Here is a 22,107-nt window from a genome sequence, read left to right as displayed (position 1 = left end):
GATACATGATGGTTACACTAACTGAATTGAGGCAAATGTGAATGTGAATAGTTCACATTAAAAAAATTAGCAGTGACGGTCAATGCTTACTGCCTAATGCTATTCTATCAGCAACTATCAGCAACAAATCTAAGTATACACATCGCTGTCAGTACATTACTACACTTGGATTTCTTAACTGCAGGTTGTTCTGTACGGACACTGCCTATATATATTTCTAGCTACATTTTGTTTCACACACAGACAAAGAGTAATGATTTCATTTAACCTTTCTGTTTAGTTACATTTTGAGCAGCGATTTTACAGTCCACTTGTACAGAATGCATGCTTGAGTCAGGTTTATATATTCAATATGGATTCTTCAATACATGCGTGTTCAGGAATAGATGCAAAAAGATGAACAACATGTACACCTCAAAGAAATGAAGAACTGCAGCAGATGGAACAGCTCAACACGCAAAGCTTGGTATTGATGTTTTAAACGCTCATTCAGAATGAAGTAATGTATGAAATGCCCCATACTGTATGTATTAAAATGGCAACAAAATGATGCTCAACTGTCAGCTGATGGCCATTATATGAAGGGTTGCAAGTGCACAGCATACAGAAAGGAGCTTCATGTGTGAAATGATCCTGATGTGAGTATGATGCTACAGACAACAGCAGAGCTCTCGGCGAATGTACATCACCTAATCTTTGCCAATGACACCTAATTTTTGGCAGGTACATGTATTTTCATTCTGAAAGCTCTGTTAACATACAGGAGTTTTACTACGGACATTGTCTTTATTCTGAACTACAGCCTACCCAGCATAAAATGTTCACAGCCGCTTTCTTGGCCTTGTAGAAATGAGTCATGGGCGCAAACTGTTTCACATGAAGCATGGGTTACGTCGACAGCTTTTCATGTGAACAAACATTGCATGGACGTGGACTAAAATCCACGTAAAGTCAATGGATCATGTCAGATTTTGAAAAAATCAGGCCTGTTCCTTCCTGAAGCAGAAGTATTTTATAAAATAGACACAAGAGGAGATAACTGTATATACTGGAAATTAAGACTAATACACCAATGTAATTTCATTAGATTCTCACCTCAATTCACAATTTTGGCTCGTGACACTTCACACTAGAAATATCTTATTTGGCGTACAGTATGTATTTCTTACATGTACCATTAATTTCACATTTAAAACAGAATTCCTCATTTTAGGACAAAAAAATCCCTATGCTATTTACTTCCAGACTTTCAAAGCCTTAGTCTAGTTTCACAAATGTGTGGGCACTTCGACCACCAGATATATGGAGCCCATTTAGCAGTCCCAGTCTGGTGTCAAGCACATCTTATACTATTGTGACTTAAGTCTTAGCAATACGTTTCAACGTACCATAAATCGTGTGACAGTTACAACTGCCTTACAAAACAGGTGCAGTTCTGCAAATGTAAGTTGTACATTGCCAGATTTATTTATTTATTTGATTGGTGTTTTACGCCGATCTCAAGAATATTTCACTCATACGACGTCAGCCAGCATTATTGTGGGAGGAAACCAGGCAGAGCCCGGGGGAAACCCACGACCATCCACAGGTTGCTGACAGACCTTCCCACATACGGCCGGAGAGGAAGCAAGCATGAGTTGGACTTGAACTCACAGCGACCGCATTGGTGACAGGTTTCTGGGTCATTTCGCTGCGCTATCCCGCTAACCAACTGAACTACGGAGGCCCCCTCTACTGACAGAGCATCTGTATGTACATGTATGCATGCAGTGCTATGCACTTTTTGCAAACACTATGCCCATCCCTCCCATCCTTCCAGGTTTTGGGAAGAAGGCTATCACAGTCATATGATCAATGTTCAAAGCTGATGCACGCATAATTTAAGTAGCAAATATACATATGCATTTTATTTTCACAATATATAACTTTCTCTTACAAAGCTTAATGAGTGTATATACATATAGTAATGGGAATGCATTTCATTAAGGTTGTCCACAATCAATTACTTCTTCTGCAGAAGTCATAGTATCTCATTAAATGGAGTCCAGACATTTTAAAATACTGAATGTCAATATTTTCATCAAATAAGTTTATCTGGCTTGTATGTTAAATTCCATACATGTCTTTAGTGTTTTTCCGTGTTGCTTGCAGAACCTTTGAGACTGGAATGCCTTGAAAGCTTGCAACTTCATGAGCAACTGTAATAGCCATTCCTGGGTGTGAGAAGCTCATGTCAGCTCGTGGAACCTGGAAAGTTTAACAAAGACCAGATATTTCCAATAACAATGCACAATTTATTATCATTTGAAAGATATTCAAGATAAAACTAAAAAAAAAAACTGCGTACACACATGTACTTTTCTTTTCAAACTATTAGTCTTCCAGTATTTCAATATGAATTCTGTTCCCAGTTAAGGGAAGCATATTTCAAAACACATGTACATATACTTTCAAAGAAGCTTCTTATTTATTTCATAGGAGTTTTTCTCTTACATTTCACTTATACTAAAGCATCAAGTATTATGGTCAGGGGAAACCCACGACCGTCCACAGGCCGATCTTCCCACGTATAACCAGAGAGAGAACCAGCATGAGCTGGACTTGAACTCAGTGATCGCATTGGTGAGGAAGAAAGTTTGTTACCTACCCATTAAAATAACTATATATACTAACCACAGATAGTATTTGCATACTTAAATAATAAATAATCCCTGGTGATATTGTGGTTTACATGCCATATGAAAAACCTCAGCTCAACACAGGCAGTATTTTTCCAGATACGACCCTTAACATTTACCTTTACATTGACTGCAATGCATGCCAAGTTAAGTCAGGCGTTTTGTTAATTATGTTAATTTATATGCAAATGGGGTATCAATGATGCAACACCATCTTCGTTTTATTGTGCTTTACAAGTGGGCAAAACCTGGGCTCAATATATGCCGTGCTTCTGAGGAGCCCCATACCTCACACATAGCTTAACATTTCTTTTACAGATTCAGGCCAGCTAAAAAGGGTCCAACTTACAATTTCATTTCAAACGTGTTATAAACAAGCATATAAGCATAAAGAGTAATTTTCTCACATCACGGGGTACAAAGTAAGGCGAGTCCGTCTCCAGTAAAAGTCGGTCTAGGGGTACTTTCCTAGCCAAATCATGTGTCTCTACTGCAGAACTGTACGTCACTAGTGGTGTGAGGCCAACATACAGATTCGGGAAAGTGTCAAACCAGCGACGAGCTTCTTCAAAATCCAAAGAAAAGCAGTGTCTGTGGATTGATACATGCTTCGAAGCATACTGCAAATGTAAAAAAAGGACACAATAAAACAAAGAACAGACATTTATCATAGGTAAATCCTTCCACTATTTCACAACAATCTACTGGTAACACTTCTGTCTCCCCGTCTTCTGCAGTGACATCACTCAATTTATAATGCTGCCAGTCTTTGATCAGAGTATCATCAAAATTTGAACAAGGTCTTCCTTGGGATCACTTTCACGAAATTTCAAAAGTCTGTACCATTTCTTTTTCCCCATAAATGGCACGAACATGTTCTATACTGGAAAGGCTATACTCGCTCCTATGGCTAAAGCTATAGTAATTTGGGAAGACTTATGTAGCTAATGACAAGCTTGAAAAATGAACTTCCTTTTTATATTTAAATTTTTCACCACACAGAAGGTCAAATTTGCACGTGGAAGGGAAACTATATATGCCAGTACAGGACCTACAAAGACAAATCTCTAGTTGGAGGGATTCAAGGACTTACATGTATATAATTCACAATGTGATCAGTATCCATCACACAAAATAAATTACCTGCTTCATGATAAGGAATGTGTCGTCCTCTGCACGACGACAGTGAATAACCAGTGGTTTGTCTTGTGCTGAAGCTATCTTCAGCTGACGTACAAATACATCCTTTTGACGATCAGCAGTCTCACGGAACCTGTTACATAAGGCAAAAAGTCTGTGCGTAAAGATATTGTCTTAACACATTCTAAGCAAGTCATATTATCCAGATATTAACTTTCTTATAGTCCATACTTTTCTACAATACAAATTCATTGTGATTTTTTTCTTTTTACATTGGCCTTGGGACATTGGTATACTACACATTGCATACACAATGCAAATAGTGATGTACTTCGAAGAAACAATAGAAAACTTACGGCTTGAATTTCTTACATTTTGTCGCTGTTTACACTTACATACCTGCCTGAGTAGTCCAGTCCGAACTCACCCGCTGCTATCACCTTTGGGAACTTCAGGCAGGCTGTCAGAGCCTCCTCTGTCCAGCTTGTGTAGTCCTCCACACACTTTGGGTGACAACCCATTGCCACCCACACATCTGGTTCCAAGGTTATAGATTTCCATAACCCACCTATAATGGAATACAAATGCTACATTTACTTCTGTCATTTTGAGCTGAAGACTTCATCTGTCATGACATGGTATAAATCTTATAGTCAATTTTATTCCCCCAAACATCTGTTTATCCATACGCATGAAATATCTTTTGTATTATTTAATTCATATATGAGTCATGAATGCCCATGCTAGACTGAAAGTCAGAAGAAGATCTTAAACACAATGTTACCATAACTGATACAATATCACACATAAAATTTCTTCGGATTCCATTTGGCACATTTTATTTTTTAAGATGGCCTCTTGAAGGACACAGCGGAAACCTTTATGCATGTAGGATGGTGAAACACATGCCATCTGACGAATCAAGGTCCAACAGTACACATGAACATTACCGTTCACAGTCATAATGACATGTACATGTAGTGCACTGCGGTCCACTGTTTCCTGGGGACATTACAACTGAACATTACCGTTCACGGTCATAATGATATGTGCATGTAGTACACTGCGGTCCACAGTTTCCTGGGGACAGTACAACTCAACATTACCGTTCGTGGCCATAATGATATGTACATGTAGCGCACTGTGGTCCACAGCTTCCTGGGGACAGTGCAACTGAACATTACCGTTCACGGCCATAATGACATGTACATGTAGTGCACTGCGCTCCACTGTTTCCTGGGGACAGTGCAACTGAGCATTACCGTTCATGGCCATAATGATATGTACATGTAGTGCACTGCACTCCAATGTTTCCTGGGGACAGTACAACTGAACATTACCGTTCATGGCCATAATGATATGTACATGTAGTACACTGCGGTCCACAGTTTTCTGGGGACAGTACAACTCAACATTACCGTTCGTGGCCATAATGATATGTACATGTAGCGCACTGTGGTCCACAGCTTCCTGGGGACAGTGCAACTGAACATTACCGTTCACGGCCATAATGATATGTACATGTAGTACACTGCGGTCCACTGTTTCCTGGGGACAGTACAACTCAACATTACCGTTCATGGCCATAATGATATGTACATGTAGTGCACTGTGGTCCACTGTTTCCTGGGGACAGTGCAACTGAACATTACCGTTCACGGCCATAATGATATGTACATGTAGTGCACTGCGGTCCACTCCCAGCCAACATGTCCATGCGGGGCCCAGGTGGGGTTTACGCGGGCTAGTTGGGCTTGGGCTTGGAATGGGCTAACCCACTGGGGCCCACCTGGGGCTGTTTTGGGCAGCCCGTTGTTGGGATGTGAATGGGCTAACCGATTGGGGCCCGCGAGACATTGCTATGGGCTTTTATGGCTGGGCTAACCAACTGGGGCCTGAGAGGGGAGTTGATGGGCTTTTCAACGTTAACTTGCATATTAATTTCTGGAGACAGCAAATATTTTAAAAATTACTTTATTTGAATCAATATAAATTAGAAATATTTGATCGACGCAATAAAAACATCAAATGAAATAATATATGGCTACTAAGTGATAAAAAAAAATATTTTAGTCTTAAATCAATTTATTTGAATATATATACATATATATTTTAAACAGTTCTGCTTTGGCCCCAATCACCCTAAATGGATTGGGCTGTACGTAGGACTGCCTATTAGAATGCGTAACAAGCACATGCAGCAGCACAGTGGCGAAAGGCCAAGCCATGTACACAGCTGCGCACAATTGGCGATCGGACAAAGTACGAGCTAACAGGAACAAGGAACGAGCTGACTAATTCTCGAGAGTGCGGCAAGAAGTTCGCGCTCTTTTCAACGTTGAGATCGCACAAGGAACAAACAGACAGAGCAGACTGACAAAAGAATCTAGCACAGTTAATCTTCATTATCGGTAAGTCTGGATCTTCATCTGTGTTAACACTTTATGTACACACTGAGTTGTTTGGTATGTGAATTATAGGATTAACGTATGTGATCAACATGGATAAGAGTTTGGTCAGCTGGTGTTAATTAACAACAACAACAACACCATGTTGAGATGCAGGGGGCACGTAAAGTACGTAGTAAACCCTAGGCTAGCAGTTGTTGGCAACATTGCGTAGTAACATAATGTAACATAGTGATGGGGTGAAAGGTGAAGTGAAATAACAACTGACATTCCAGATGTAATTTTTGAAAAGTTTTTCCCTGCAGGTCAAAAAAAAAACAGGATGGCGAGAGGAGATAACTTTACTGGAAAAAGGAAAATGTGTTTAGTACAACCCCTGACATTGTGAATCATACAAATATCCTCAACATATTTGCACTTCTGCAAGTACATATACAAGTTTTAAATAACATTTTTTAAGTCACCATTTATCAAAAGAAGGTGTAAGATTCATTCCATTTTGTTTTCCATGTAGGTGTCCTTTGTGAGCGACTTGGGAGGACGGACAGTGGATGAAGCCACAAGGAGAATGATGGGATATGTTCTCACAAATCCACTCTCCCTCCAATTCAATCTGATAGGGCGTCATGGGAAGAGGGCATTTGGGACCTCCAGGGTTTTCGAACTGGTCTATCGTAAGTATTCTATTTTGTTTGTGGAACATAATTTTACCTCTGCATTTGATGGATGACTGACTTAAATGAATTGTTCAGTTGTCAAACCAGGGTTTGAACTCGGGACTATTGCAGTGCAAAACTCTACCAACTGAGGTAAAGGGAAATTCCCGCGAGCTATTGTTAAACATTTCATTATAATCTATGACCAGGCACAAACCTGTTCTAGCAACAGTACAAAGTGGAAGATAAACCAAAAGTTTCTGTTTAATTGATGTTAGAACATCTTCAGATGTTTATTTCTGTTCTCTTTATGTCTTTCCCTTACTGATTTCAATTCAGGTGCTTTGAAGAACAATACCCGGACATCAGCCATAAACAAAAAGGAGTTTGAAAAAGCGGTCTCCAAATGGCTGAGCAATGGGAGGGACCGAGATGGTAATCGTGCCAAAAGAGCCATGGCAGAGAGGGCCAGAACAGCTAGTTTAGATAGTTAGTGTTTTATGTAGGTTTTAAATGTAGTTTTTGTCTGTAAGTGGCACTAGGCCATGTCCCACTATATGTAATTCAATGTAAGTTTATTATTTTTCCTGTATGAGCCACCATTACCCTCAGGTGCATTTGTGCATTGCACAGGCCAAAAAGGGGATGGGAAAGGGCCATCACCCACTCACTTGGTCTGTGCTCTTCACATCTGTACCAGAGGTTCCAGTTCATGGGAGGGGCAGTAAGGGGATGGTACTGGGCCATCACCCACTACACTGCTTCTCCTGTGGACTGGGACGGTATTGGTTGATACTCTTCCTAAGGTAAGCAAGGGAAGCTTTTGAAACTCACGGGATGTATAGTCTGTATGTTAAATATGTGAATAGGTCATCAATTTAATGTAAAAAAATCATTTTTTGTGCCAATTTTCTGGGTGTGAACTTAACAAGTATGACATGTAGTCTTTATGCCGTGCATATTTTGTGTAATCAACTCCCAGTAGGAAAAGTAACCTTCTGTAACTCACACGATTTGTAGTATAGGTAACAAATATGTGCACAAGTCTTTCATTTAGTATAAAAAATCATTTGTTGTCCCGATTCCCCCATTCTGTACTTAGCCAACTTTTATAAGAAATATGACGTAGTCCTCATTGTAGTCCATATTTTGTGTAATCAACTCCTCCTAAGGTGTGCAGGGGAACCTTCTGTAACTCACAGGATTTGTAGTATATTTATCAAATATGTCTACAGGTCTTTAATTTAAATGAATATTTTGTGAAGAAAATGACATAATTGTTTGTCATGTAACAAAGAGAAGCTACTCTCGCTCCTCAAGAGCAGAACGTGATTCGGAAATACCCAACTAACTGTACATGATTTCTCCTTCATTTACAATGGTGAGAAAGCTTTTGTTTCTGTTTGACTGTGACTGTCCACAAATTTGAAGTGTTTTATTCATTCTGAGAAAAGATTGTTCTGTTGACAACTTTCTAGTGGATTATGCTATCTCTGAGTTTGTATGAAATAAATTTTGGAGTAGTTCTACAAAAATATGAAATGTGTTTGTCACTTTTTGCATGTTCCATTCCGGTCAGCATGAAGGAAAAGTTTTGTAAATTATCTGTTCTCAATCTTAATCAAGGTTGGTGGCTTTCCTCCCTTGTAACTGGCATGTGGGACCCTCTAAATGGCACCAGATCCACTTTGTTAATTATTTCTCCACTTGGGTGTACTAGCCATACCTGGTAAATGAACGTTCTTACCCAAGTGCCACTCTCTTTGGATGTTCGAAGTGAGTTTCTGTTTAGAATAATTCCAGTCGGTCCAAACATCCAAACTTTAGCCCGGTTGGGGCCCAAACGGTGCCCTTATTGCCCAAGTAGGGCCCAAGTGGAGCCCGAGGACAAATCTGCCTGGGGCCCAAACGGGCTGACCAGTTAGGGCCCCAAGCAGTAGCCCGTTTAGGGCCCAAACAGGCCCCACAGCTGAATGCTGGCTGGGAGCTGTTTCCTGGGGACAGTACAACTGAACATTACCGTTCACGGCCATAATGATATGTACATGTAGTGCACTGCGGTCCACTGTTTCTTGGGGACATTACAACTAAACATTACTGTTCACGGTCATAATGACATGCACTTGTGATGCGGACAGTACATGACATAATGACACGTGGCAAGCTTCGGTCTATGTTACTAGAAGATGAGTATCACACAAAACAGTTAATGACCGACATGTAATACATTAGGCTTACTTAGGTGACTGAATGCAACAGGCATAAAATGATGCCCAGCCAGTTTATTAGTGAGCAGTTGGTTGGTGGGCTGGTCTGTCCTAGACTTAGAAAAGTGAGGAGCAGTCCTCCTGAAGGGGCATGCTGAGAGCCTGAATTAGCTATTTCCCTTCAAAGTTTTACAGCTTTCAAATTTGGAGCCACACTAACGTTTAGACCTTGTCTGCCCTGATAAGCTCCACTATACGCATCGAGCCTTGTGCTTCATGTGTCAGACCTACATGTATATGTTTTCTGCCCTCATCTGATTGGCTGGTGAAGAGACAGCCTGCTCTTTTATTACCTTCCCTGTGACTGGTTGCTGTAGACCTTAACTTGGCTTGCTGAATGGTTCAAAAGCCAGCCATTTCATTGGCTGCTGAGAGCAAAGCTTCTGTTACTATAAAATATATTCAATCCTTTGAATTTCACTTCAAGATATTGCAGAGCTGAATTGCATAATTTACGCAGAATCAACTGTTTTGGTATATGTTTGCTGCTAACAGGGGGTGATTTTATGTGCATCATGGGGGCCTCGGTCGCACCACTGCGAGTTCAAGTCCAGCTCATGCTGGCTTCCTGTCGGCCATACATGAGAAGGTCCGCCAGCAACCTGCGGTTGGACGTGGGTTTCCCCTAGGCACTGCACGGTTTCCTCCCACCATAATGATGGCCGCAGTCGTATAAGTGAAATATTCTTAAGTACGGCGTAAAACACCAATCAAATAAATAAATAAATAAATATGTGCGTCATCATTTATGTTCACTACAAATTGTGATGAACGGAGGAAGACAACTAAATACAGCAGAGATGCTAAAACGAAGTTAGGTTAGGTAAAGTGAAGTGTCAATCATAATGCAGCTTTCCCACCGTAACTAAGCGTCCATGCGCTAAGTGAGCTTACGGCCTTGTAATTCGGGTCTTCCTATAGTTTTAATTTGAGTGTTTTTTCATCAGTTAATTAGGCCACCTTTAAGCAGTACAAACTGAGGCATGCATACATATGACACTGATAGTATCCTTATTGCTTCATAAGACAGAATAAAAAGACATTTCCCAACCGACCTACAATATTTTTTCTCATGGGGTTGGGTCAGACCACAAAGAAATTTTTTTTGCCTCAATGGACTGAAAGAGCTGTGAACCTGGCAAACAGCCAACAGGTAGGTCTACCAACTATCATACAAGTACATGTACAGTATACACCTCTGCCACAAATTCCCTTAAACAACTGACTCACAAACATGACATTCTGATCATTTATTTTGCAATTAAGTCATGTGTTCTTGTTTGTCAATTAGGAAAACTGGGTATACATGTGTGAACATGCAGTGGGATTTACGGTGTCGGCTATAGGGCATTCTTTGATAATAAACTGATGATGTTCCATTTCAGTCTAATATTTTGTTCTCGTTGATGCTAAGGTATAAAATTAAGTCCAACAAGTAAACATATCATGAGGTCGCCATATTGCAAGCCAATATACATGTATTTAGATCTCTTCTCCATTAGCCAATGAGAAGGCCATTACATCCAAGTGGCGGTAGACACATCACGCTCAGCCTGCAAGTCCTAGTTTCAAATGAACTAGCCTGGCAGTGCCTGCATTTGTACTTGTGTATTTATGCTGTATTTTGCACTTTAGTTCATAGTTACTTGGTTACAAACCTTTATAAATAGGGACTTTCCTTCAAGAATGACTTTAAAGCTAAACTGCACAAAAAAGCATTCAATTTAAGTAAGCACGTATCTGGCACCTCACACATGACGCATGACGCAAGAAGCAAGAAATTATTCTCAGACTCTCTATTTCTTTCACAGACATTATGACACATATAGTAAATGATCTTCAGTTCCGCCCTTAGGCTTGTAAAGTGTATTCCATCATTCACTGGCTTGATTGTGGTTCTTACTGACTGGACGCCGCAGGAGAGCATCGGCGGTGGTCAGAGGATTATGTCAGAGGACAGTTGCCGAATGTAATAAACAAGCCCATGCTTCAGTGAGCAGTCAGTCTATGCTCCTGCCACCAACAGTTCATGTTTTCCTCACTTTTAAATCATAATGAATTTAGTAAATAAAAAGGCTTACTATTCACAAAAAGGTGCACCTTGATTGTTTTATGATCACCATTTTATGATGAAAGGGAATTCGAGAGGAAACTATCTGGAGACTGGTGAGCGTAATCACCCAGTACTCTTACACATGTGCAGGGGTTCATACAGGTCAAAATGTTAACTATCCTATCAGAACACTGAGTTTCTTTCAAGGTCATTTTGAGCTTTTTTTTCAGATCTAACTGCCCTTTGATAGTGCCACACTGAGTTTTTTTTTAAATATCTACCTACCCTAGGCCAAAATTAAAATATATTTTACCCAATATTTGGCAATCCTCAAAATAAACATTCTTCAACATTTAGTCCTAGCCTTTTCAGGTCATGTACAGAGGGGGTGAGCCTGTGAATATATAACCAAAATCCTGTCCAGCTGATACTTTTGACAGAGTGAAGTACATGTAGAACCCCATGACCTAGTGAAAAACTTTGTGAGATTCAGGGGATTCTTCCTTCATGTGAAAGATCAAACATTTATTCTGTCCTCAATACATCATTCAATGCAGATGCTTGTTTAACAGTATGAAGAGTGTTAAGCACCCAAGTAAGCCTCAGCTCAGATCAAGAGCTTTGACCTAATGTACACTGTCCAAAATCTTTATCCATGAGGAAGAGGAGAGCCAAAATCATGTTGTGTTGCATGAAGATTAAAGGATGGAACATATCAGCTTTGTCTGTCTATGTCAATTTTCCTGCATCTAAAATGCACCTGGCCTTTCTATTGCCACTACCATTGTTTCCACTTCACAACAATGTATCAGTACACAGACACATTTCTAACTGCCAAAGCATCTGGCAGTGGTGATATCAATCATGACTGTTCAGGAAATTATACCAATATATTCCCAGCTACATGCTCTCTAGAATGGAGTTTAGAATGGAGTTTGGAAAGGGAGAAAAGCTATCCTCATAGCGGACTAACTAACCCCTTTTAAAGTTTGGGATCTCCTGAACCCTATTTTTCCTTGCCAACAGAAGGGCCCACGTGGAGCCTCTCATAGGTGTGAAATGGGATTAACACAAAACATGAAAGGGACTCTGTTGGGGATTTTTTGACAACCTATAGGTTTAAAACTTCCGTTTTGATCATGTTACAGCAGGTATTATGATGTAGTAAGGTCTCAATTTTTTATGTAGCAAGGTCCCAAAAAGCATGTCCTATATTTTGTAAGTGAATTGTCAAATAAATTAGCTATCTTTTGATATATACTTTGACACTTTTGGCCTTTAACTTTTTTCTTAGCACTGCTGTAAACAAGAAAATCTTCTTGAAAATCCATAATTTTCTAAATGTTTGTTATTGGAAAATGCAAAATACTTGATCATTGGAATTTTTTCATTTTTCTTGCAAATAAACATTCTAGCTTTCCAAAACATTCGACCAAATTGAGATATTTTGACAGATGGCATGCTTGGTATCAAAATGATAAAAATTGTCTAAGCTTTGGGCTGGTATGAGTTTTAATGATGAAAGTTTGAAATTCCGGGGGAGAGGACACAAGGAGACAGGTGGTGATGAGGCTGCAAGTGACATCCCCTCGGCATTGCTGGGTACCCCTCCCAGCCGCCGGCATAGAAAGGTCCAGATTTTGAGGTCAACCTGTTAAGAATTTTGTGGCTTCTTTCTTAGGCTGGGCCACCTATGCACCAAAGCTTATTGGTCTCTTTGGGACTGAGCTACAGCCCTAAAGGTTAACATTGTGACTTGACCAGCAGTAGACATTTTGGGATGATTGTCCTATTAACGGGGTGCATGGCACAAATACAGTCAAGACAAAATTGTGAGACTGAACTGATAATGCACTCCCCATATTAAGTTTTACTGAAATATATTTAGTTTTTCTCTAGTTTACAGCATACATTTGAGTTTTTTAATCTCCTTATTCAGTATTTTGAATCACAATGGTAGTTAAGGTTGATGTCTATGAACCCCTGATGTTGAGTGGCATGTCAACTATCCGTTAATATGCATGCAGAGCTCTTCGTATATAAGGCTGTGACATAACCTAGCTCCCCGCAATTCCTTACTTGCAAATTACCAGTAGATGATGAAAAACTGTGTTTGAAGTGACAACTTACAATCACAGGGCTCAAAATCTCCATGGTGTGATTTTGGCCAATGAAAGGCAAGAAAATAATTTTACCTCTCCCTGGCGACACCAGGGCATACCTGCATAGCAGTAACCATAAAATATGTGCTTTTTTTCGATATATAGCCAGTCACTGTTGTGCGAGCTTCTAATATGTCAACAACACGGACAAATCCTTTCCGACTCCCAATATGCTGGACTCACACGTTGTTACCGGAAAAAGGTCAAAGCAGTTGTGGGGGTTTCCCCGACTTTAAAATCGCAGAAAGGTAACACTTCAGCAATAGGAGGACAGTTACGATTGTAGTAAAACAAAATGTGCAGGTAGAATGACATACTTCATTCAAAATATGCAGGATATTGCTGACAGCTGGGATTAAGACAGACAGATCTTAATCCCAGGTGACAGATATTTCTCAGCAAAATCCACTTGTAGCTGAAATACATGTGTACAAATATTTGTTGCATAGTGAGGGTTCAGAATAGACAACCATTCAGAAGATAATGCTGCGACGTGACTTCCACATTTCCCGAACAATCCTTTTGTGTTTTAAGGATTGCAGTTTACATTGTTCTCCTTGTACCCAGTTGACATGACTATGGCTCGAGACAGTGTTTGAAATTTACAGGTTTGTAATAGTCATTGTTTGAGTTAATACTTTCTTCGGTTTAATTTGTGGGTATGATTATAGATGGCTGGGGGAGAGACCTGCACACCTCGTTGTCAGTGACTTAACCCCACATGGTGTTGACTAGGGATCAAAGCTGCCATGCAGGGTAATGGAACATGTGAGGGGTTAATCACCCACTCCTTTCATCTTGTCGTTTACTCAGCCTTGCGAAAATAAACGACTGTAATCAATGAGTGGAAGTTTACATCATTTACTGCGCTAACAATACAATAGTTCAAGGCTGCAGATACGTTTTTTGCCTGATGAGTACTTATTTGTCAATTTCAATAAGTGCGAGTAAATGTAAGCAGATGAGTTAAATAAGTTGAATAATTTGCCTTTCAATCGTAAATGGCTGCAACGACACAAAAGTTCATGTATTTCTCACAAACACACACGCACTATTGCCATAAAGTATTGCCATAAGCTGAGCCAATTACATGTACATGTAACAAAAAAATATTGATGTATGCTGTTTATAATCGACATCTCACAGTACACCTCTTAACATTAAAGACACGCATGTCTTTTAAACCCTTGTCAACATACTGATACAAGAGCATCCTGGCTACCTATAAAACTTTCAGATAGGGATATTCAATTTACCAACCAAATGTTTTATCACTTAGATTGCATCAGTTTTTTTCACTATTTCTGTCAAAGTTAAATGGCACGGTCACAACGATGTTGATATCTTTATGGCACTTTTCTGTGTACAGGGGTTTAAATGCTCTTGCGTTCGGCAAAACACGCATTTTCAAGCCTACCTCCGATGCTACTTATTCAATTACGCAGGTTTCAAAAGTATGTTTATCATCAGAAACTACTGCAAAGGTGTGGCAGAGATCACAGGCTTTCATTCTGCCCGGAAATGAAGATGGCCCAGCTCAAAATGTGCTTCGTTGTTCTTGTATTCCAACATACATAACTGCCGACACCCATAAAAATAAAGTCACTTGCGTATCTTTGTGTTTTGATGCGTGTCAGGTACACAAGATTTTTAAAATTGATGCATATTGTTTAAAAAATTATGCGTAATTTATGCACAAACGCACGCTATCTGGAGCCCTGATAGTTGCAAATTATTGCAGGACAGATTACTGGAGCCTGTCGGTAGCAAACAATCAAACTCAAAGAAAACTTACCCTTTGGTTTAAAACTCTGTGGTTCACAGAAAACTGCCACACAGCCAGCAAAGTTTCCAGGAAAGGTGTCTTTGTGGAGGACCTTGTATTTCTGAAAAGATCCTGTGTAGCCTTCTCGCCTGTAAAGGAAGTCTAGATGGCAGTGAGAGTCGATATATTCATCACTAAAGCCAAAGTACTTCTTCTGGAAGTTAGATACCCAGCCTTTCCAAGGTGACCTTGAGAGTGATTCTGAACTAGTTTGATACCTACAAGTACTTGTATGAGATATCTCCACAACACGCCGTCGCAGTCTGGGAGGCAGAGAATTTAATCGTGATCGAGACAGTGATCTACCAATTGACTCATGAGAGTGTCGTCTTTGTACTGCATCTCTTGATCCTGATTCTGTTTCACTGATACGCAAGTTTACATTTACTGGTGACTGTGTTGGATAAGGAGACGAGTCGACAGAGGAACGGCCATAATCACTGAGTGAGCACAATCTGGGACTCCGGGTTTTAGCAGACGGCTTGGCACAAGAACGGGACAGGTCTGGCAAAGAATTGTGGCTATTTGGCTCGACTGCATAGCTATCTAGAGAACTGTTCAGGCTGTTTGCACCAAACGGTAAACTAAAATGCTGAGATGATGTTGACATGAATTCACTGCGAAGATTCCCATGCACTTCACTTATGCATAATGATGTTGTGAATGGTTTGCTTGGAGGTGCACACGCTAACCAAAACGGTCTGAGAGTTACTTTCTTAGGCTCTGAGAAACGCCTTGATTCCCCATGATTACTTGTGCTGTCCACCAGAAAATGTTCTTCAGTCTTTACCATCTTTGTATTTACAACTTCTTCCCTGTCAATAAGATCCTCAAATAAAGGTGTTCCCTTTCGTTTTGACCCCGTCTCACCTGTTTTTGAACTGTTGATTCTTTTGGGAGTATCTCCATCCACTTCTTTGTAAGTGTCCTTCTTATCACCACACCCAATGCCTGGGGACTGGGAGTTTGTTCTCAGAGCTGGTGGAAGATACAAAGCTTTGCTCGAATGCTTGGACTTCTTTGATCCTGATCCAAACTTACTTTTGTCTTCTACAGGTGATTCTCCTGGAAGTGGAATGCTCGATACATCTATGCACAAGGGTGTCACCGCTATTTTACACCTGGAAACTAAGCCTGGTCTAGGTGTTTTTGTTTCGGTGAAACATCTGCCTGAAACAGGGTCATTTACGAAAACTTCATCACCATCAGAGGGAGAGTATACAATATTAGCCAGTAAAGGTCTCTGTGGAGAAAGTTTTGACACATGTTTCTCAGAATTATCTAGGCTTGCCTGTTGCCTTTTAGGATTCATTGCGCCATCTGTCAGTTTTTTTCTTACCAACTCTCCATCTTGTCCCTCACTACTTTCCGAGTCTGAGTAACAAACCAGACTACCATTCAGCATCCTTCACTTTCAGGTGGTGACCTGATCAGGATCAACAATAAAAAAAAAAGATACATATTAGTAATTTCACCCTTTAAATGGAAACAAAATTCTTCACTAATATATAATCATGCATGTGCATAGACGTGTATGTGCTACTAATTTGTCTTATTATGTTCTCACTCCACATTCTTCTCTTAGTGGGCAGCAATATACATTAGTACATTACTTTACTATTTATGGCACATATTTATTCAACAAGCCCGGAAGGCAAGGCCAAAATCCACTGGCAACCAATCAGTATTGACTTTCAAGTTCTGGATCCCTTAAAGTTTAGAATATGAAAATCATGTTTGATGAAGGCTATAAAATCAGTTTTCTTGAACTTCTCTGTTAGCCTACAAAAAATTCTGATTAGTATAGATCTTTCCAAACTGTTAATCATGAACACAAAATTGATCAATCATAGGCAGAATTGTTGCAAAAAGGTCAACCGAATGTCCCACACATTGGTTACAAATGTTCAATCTTTTTGTGACATCGTGACCTCACAACTGCTTTCACCTGGAATGGAATGAAAAGTGACATTGTCACGAGGAGTGGTGGGACATCAGATGTGTTGGATCAAACCACTGTGTATTCCCTGCCGGTTGTAATCATATCAGTCAAACTGCTTTTTCATTTATTGGGCAGTTGTAGAAACACGATTAATCGTTCCTTTTAGTCTCTGACCTGTTCCTCAGCTGCTCAAATTGTGAAAGGCATATTCTTCAGTGAACTGATGTCACTCTACCATGTGACAGCATACTCAGTTTAAAAAATCCCCTTAAACTTTTAAAAAGTTATGACAATACATCATATATCTCCAACACAGCCATGGCCTCGTTTTGACATCTAAAAGTCCACTGAGTCTTCCAGAAATCGTAGAATTAAATACCCTACTACCACGCACCAAATATCATGTGTTGGAAAAAGTCAAACTGAAGTTTTGAGGTTTACCTTTTGGTTTTTTTCTAACAAGTAAGACCAATGACCAAACAATATGTGGGTTTTACTAAGAATACATGTGGAAGTACTCAGAGTACACACCATTAATGGAGCCCTGCGAGTGTTGCATTGCAATCTGATCTACCCCTGGGTTAAAATAAAGCATAGCGTGGTGGTTTGTGCTAACTGCTGGTCCACGATTGCTCTGACGTTAAGTTGGGCAAAATATTTATTTATTTGATTGGTGTTTTACGCCATACTCAAGAATATTTCACTTATATGACAGCAGCCAGCATTATGGTGGAAGGAAACCGGGCAGAGCCCAGGGGAAACCCACAACCATCCACACGTACGGCCGGAGAGGAAGCCAGCATGAGCTGGATTTGAACTCACAGCGACCGCATTGGTGAGAGACTCCTGGGTTATTATGCTGCATTAGCGCGCTAACCAACTGAGCCACGGAGGCCCCGAGTTTGGCAAAATAGTGATCAGCCAAGGATGGCCCCAAACCACTTAATGTCAGAGCTCGCTCCATTTAAAAACCTGAGTGCATGCATGCATTTTCAAGAGTGCAGATAAGAAATCTGGCATCAAATCCCATTTCTTCGCATACAAACTAAGGTTGCTTGACAAATTGAACATGCACATATAACAAAGGAAATAACACTAATTGGACTGAATGTATGCGTTTTAAATTTGTAACAAACCCTATAAAAAGTTATATGCACTGTAGGCCTGACTTTGCCAGACTCCAGCTACAGTATGGGAGGCCTACAGCGGATGCTACAGGTGCACGCATGCGGTGCGTGTGGTCTCTGTTTCTGTTTTCTGTGATGCCTTCAAGCTTCGTCCGTGGCAGTGTATAATTAAAATTTCGTATTAATCACTGGAAATGGAACATCCATAATCTATCAACAACCCGTCTACGACTTTTGAGTTTGAGTAGTATTTATCTTTACGTATTCAGGCTTACTGTAGTTTACTTTAGGCCGAATGAATTCGATTTACTTTCACGGGCTTGCATTAGAGATGTTGCATCACGTTACATAATTTCAATTATCTTGTCAAGTTCCAAAGAAATATGCAAAGTATTTCGACATTGCTCACCGTGTTATCCAATTATTTTCGTCTCAATCTTTCAAAGTTCATGAAGATAACGCGTTCAGTGAAGTGAAATGGAACGGTGACCAAGCACGATGCTCCACGGCAGCTAACGAAACTTCCCGCGTGAAAACAAGTCAAGGGGAGTTAACTTCCCCATTAAAAAAAAAAAAAATTCTATGCCGGCAATTTTTTTACAGGCGTTAAATTAAATGTTTTCGATTTTTTCTTTGCTGATTTAGTTCTTTAAACTGTTTGACCTTGCAGAACGCCTACGTGTTGTTAGATGATATTAACTGCTGAAGTGTGAGTGACTTGAATAGGGGCTTGTGACTGAAAGGGCACTGAGGGCAGTTGTTGGAACAGAGAATGTGATTAATGGAGCATACATCTGGAGAGTGTGATTGATAGAAACCTGAGTGTACGTGATGAAACATGGATGCACAGAGTGTAGTAAATGGAACAGTTGGAAGGGCCACAACTTACAGGGTATATGGCCTGACAACTTTAACTCATATGCATGAAAAAATGCATGATCTTATTGCTTAATGTCCTGAAATATTTTAGCCTAAATTATCCCACTAAAAGAAAGCTGCATTTGGCTTTAGCTAGGGTGAATGAATGCATTAAGGTGCATTATTCTCGGCCAGACAGACCACTTAACTCTCGTTTACAATGCATGAAAAGCCAATATTGCACCTAACTCAATGATTCATGAGAGTGATGGTCTTAAGTACTTAATTATTTATTTACTTGATTGGTGTTTTATGGCATACTCAAGAATATTTCACTTAAATGACGACGGACAGCATTATGGTGGGGACACCCACGATCACCCGCAGGTTACTGGCAGACCTTCCCATGTACGGCCGGAGAGGAAGCCAGCATGAGCTGGACTCGAACTCACAGCAACACCATTGGTGAGAAGCTCCTGGGTCGTAGCGCTGGAGCATAGATCAGCAGGTTGCTGGTAGACCTTCCTACGTACGGCCGGAGAGGAAGCCAGCATGAGCTGGACTGAGATGAACTCATGGCGACCACATTGGTGAGAGGCCCCTCAGTCAGTACGCTATGCTAGCACGCTAACAAACTGAGCCACCGAGGCCCCTGAAACACTAATTAATGGAACATGGAGGTGTGATTGATGGAATGGAGTGTGCAGGATGAAACATTAATTAATGGAACATGGAGTTGTGATTGATGGAATAGAGTGTGCAGGATGAAACACTAATTAATGGAACAGAGAGGTGTGATTGATGGAATGGGGTGTGCAGGATGAAACACTAATTAATGGAACATGGAGTTGTGATTGATGGAATAGAGTGTGCAGGATGAAACACTAATTAATGGAACAGGGAGGTGTGATTGATGGGAATGGGGTGTGCAGGATGAAACACTAATTAATGGAACATGGAGGTGTGATTGATGGAATGGAGTGTGCAGGATGAAACATTAATTAATGGAACATGGAAATGGCATTGATCGAATGGAGTGTGCAGGATGAAACACTAATTAATGGAACAGAGAGGTGTGAATGATGGAATGGGGTGTGCAGGATGAAACACTAATTAATGGAACATGGAGTTGTGATTGATGGAATAGAGTGTGCAGGATGAAACACTAATTAATGGAACAGGGAGGTGTGATTGATGGAATGGGATGTGCAGGATGAAACACTAATTAATGGAACATGGAGGTGTGATTGATGGAATGGAGTGTGCAGGATGAAACATTAATTAATGGAACATGGAAATGGCATTGATCGAATGGAGTGTGCAGGATGAAACACTAATTAATGTAACAGCAAATGTGATTTTATGGAACATTGAAGTGTAATTGATGGAATGGAGTGTGCAGGATGAAACATTGTAATTAATGGAACAGGGAGTATATCTGATAAACAGGGGGTGTGATTGATGGAAAGAAACGTCCTGAATAAAACAGTGTGTTAAATAGAACAGTATAATTGATGGAAGAGGGAATGTGATTGGTTGACAAGGGAGTATGATCAAGGGAATATAAGGAGTGTAATCAATGAAACAAGATGTCTGATCAGCGAAATATGGATCAAGATGTATTAGCATGATTAATGGAAAACAACCTGTAATTAATGGAATAAGGAGTGTGATTGATGGACTTTGTAGCTACCCTAATTCCTCAACCTAAAGAGCAACTATCAGTGCAATTTATGTACATTTTTACTTGATTTTGGAGACAAAACTAAATTGGTTGGATTACCCAATTGCAGGGTTTCACAAAAAGTATAATTTCATCAGTGAACACAGAATAATGCCTTCAGAATTTGCTTGAATAAACACCTTGCAAAGATCCGAAAAGGCTGCGAAAAGGTGTGTGACTAATGAAACCTGCATGGAGTGTGACTTATGGTATCGGCATTGTGACTGGTGGAACAGGTATTTTGATTGGCAGTACCATGATTGTGATTGATGGAACCAGGACTGTGATTGATGGAACCTTGATTGTGATCAACAAAACCAGAACTGAAACTGGAATTGTATTTGATGGAACTGGGAGTGTGATTGATGGAACCATGATGGTGATTGATGGAACCTGGATTGAGGTTGATGGGATGGGATTGTGATTGTTGATAAAGAGACTGTGATTGATAGAATAGCGACTGTGTTCAATGTAACCTGAATTCTGATTGATTGAACCGAGATTGGTATTGATGGAATTGGGAGTTTGACTGATGGAACTGCAATTGATCAATGGAATAATTAAAGAGAGTAAATCAATGGAACAGGAACTCTGATTGATGGAACTGAGAATGTAAGTGATGAAACATGGTACGTTGCTGATGGAGAACAGGGAGTGTGATTAATAGTTCATCAATGCAACAAAGCATTTGATTGATGACACTGGCAATGTGAGTTATGAGACTGTAAAATTGATGGAATACGTCATTTATGGAAATGTGAATGTGTACATGACTGATGATTGTTTGACCTTTGGCAAGTTAATGACAGACTTTCCACATGTGATGAACATTTATCATTATGCAAACTATTACGTTATGTCCTAGCTATTAAAAAACAAATGTTTTAACCACTCTGCCATCACAGGCTCCAATGGTAGTTTCTGCTTGTTGCTACCAGTAATTCATAACCAAGTAGACTAATATGTTTTGATAGCTAAAATCAATTGATAAAAGAAATGACATAATCCAAGTCAGGTAAAATCAGACACAATATTAAATGATTGCTGACAAGCAAGGATCTTTTTTTTCTATCTTAAATAGCCAAGCCTGCATACAAAAAAACAGGTTCAGTAATTTTTTCTCTAAATACTGTGCTCACCATATTGTGCCTGAAGAAAATAATGAATACAACTTTATTCAACATAGATAAAGTATACACCAATGTAAAATACAGGGGCCAGGGTGGGTAGCAAGCCCACACAGCACAATGTCCTAGGAGATTCCCACC

The 22,107-nt window shown here is 40.0% G+C and overlaps 1 protein-coding gene across 1 annotated transcript; it reads right to left on the bottom strand.

The window, feature by feature from the left end:
- Positions 1–1,665: 1,665 nt before the first annotated feature.
- On the bottom strand, positions 1,666–18,748 carry LOC135470205 (putative deoxyribonuclease TATDN2). The gene is made up of 6 exons (XM_064749015.1): positions 18,668–18,748; positions 15,160–16,615; positions 4,218–4,386; positions 3,822–3,951; positions 3,086–3,298; positions 1,666–2,247 (listed from the first exon to the last, which is right to left on the bottom strand). The coding sequence occupies exons 2-6, from the start codon at positions 16,592–16,594 to the stop codon at positions 2,107–2,109; spliced, it is 2,088 nt and encodes a 695-aa protein (XP_064605085.1). The 5' UTR covers positions 16,595–16,615; positions 18,668–18,748; the 3' UTR covers positions 1,666–2,106.
- Positions 18,749–22,107: the final 3,359 nt, after the last annotated feature.

This window comes from Liolophura sinensis, chromosome 7 (genome assembly GCF_032854445.1).
Source record: "Liolophura sinensis isolate JHLJ2023 chromosome 7, CUHK_Ljap_v2, whole genome shotgun sequence".
NCBI lineage: Eukaryota > Metazoa > Mollusca > Polyplacophora > Chitonida > Chitonidae > Liolophura > Liolophura sinensis.
This window is presented reverse-complemented; position numbering and strand designations above follow the sequence as displayed.

Bases quoted from the DNA above. Each gene is read 5' to 3' on its own strand.
- LOC135470205 (XM_064749015.1), bottom strand. From the start codon at position 16,594: ATGCTGAATGGTAGTCTGGTTTGTTACTCAGACTCGGAAAGTAGTGAG. The intron at 3,299-3,821 runs GTAATTTATTTT...TTACATTTGCAG, and splicing joins CATTCCTTATCATGAAGCAG to TATGCTTCGAAGCATGTATC. The intron at 2,248-3,085 runs GTGAGAAAATTA...TAAACTTTCCAG, and splicing joins CTTACTTTGTACCCCGTGAT to GTTCCACGAGCTGACATGAG.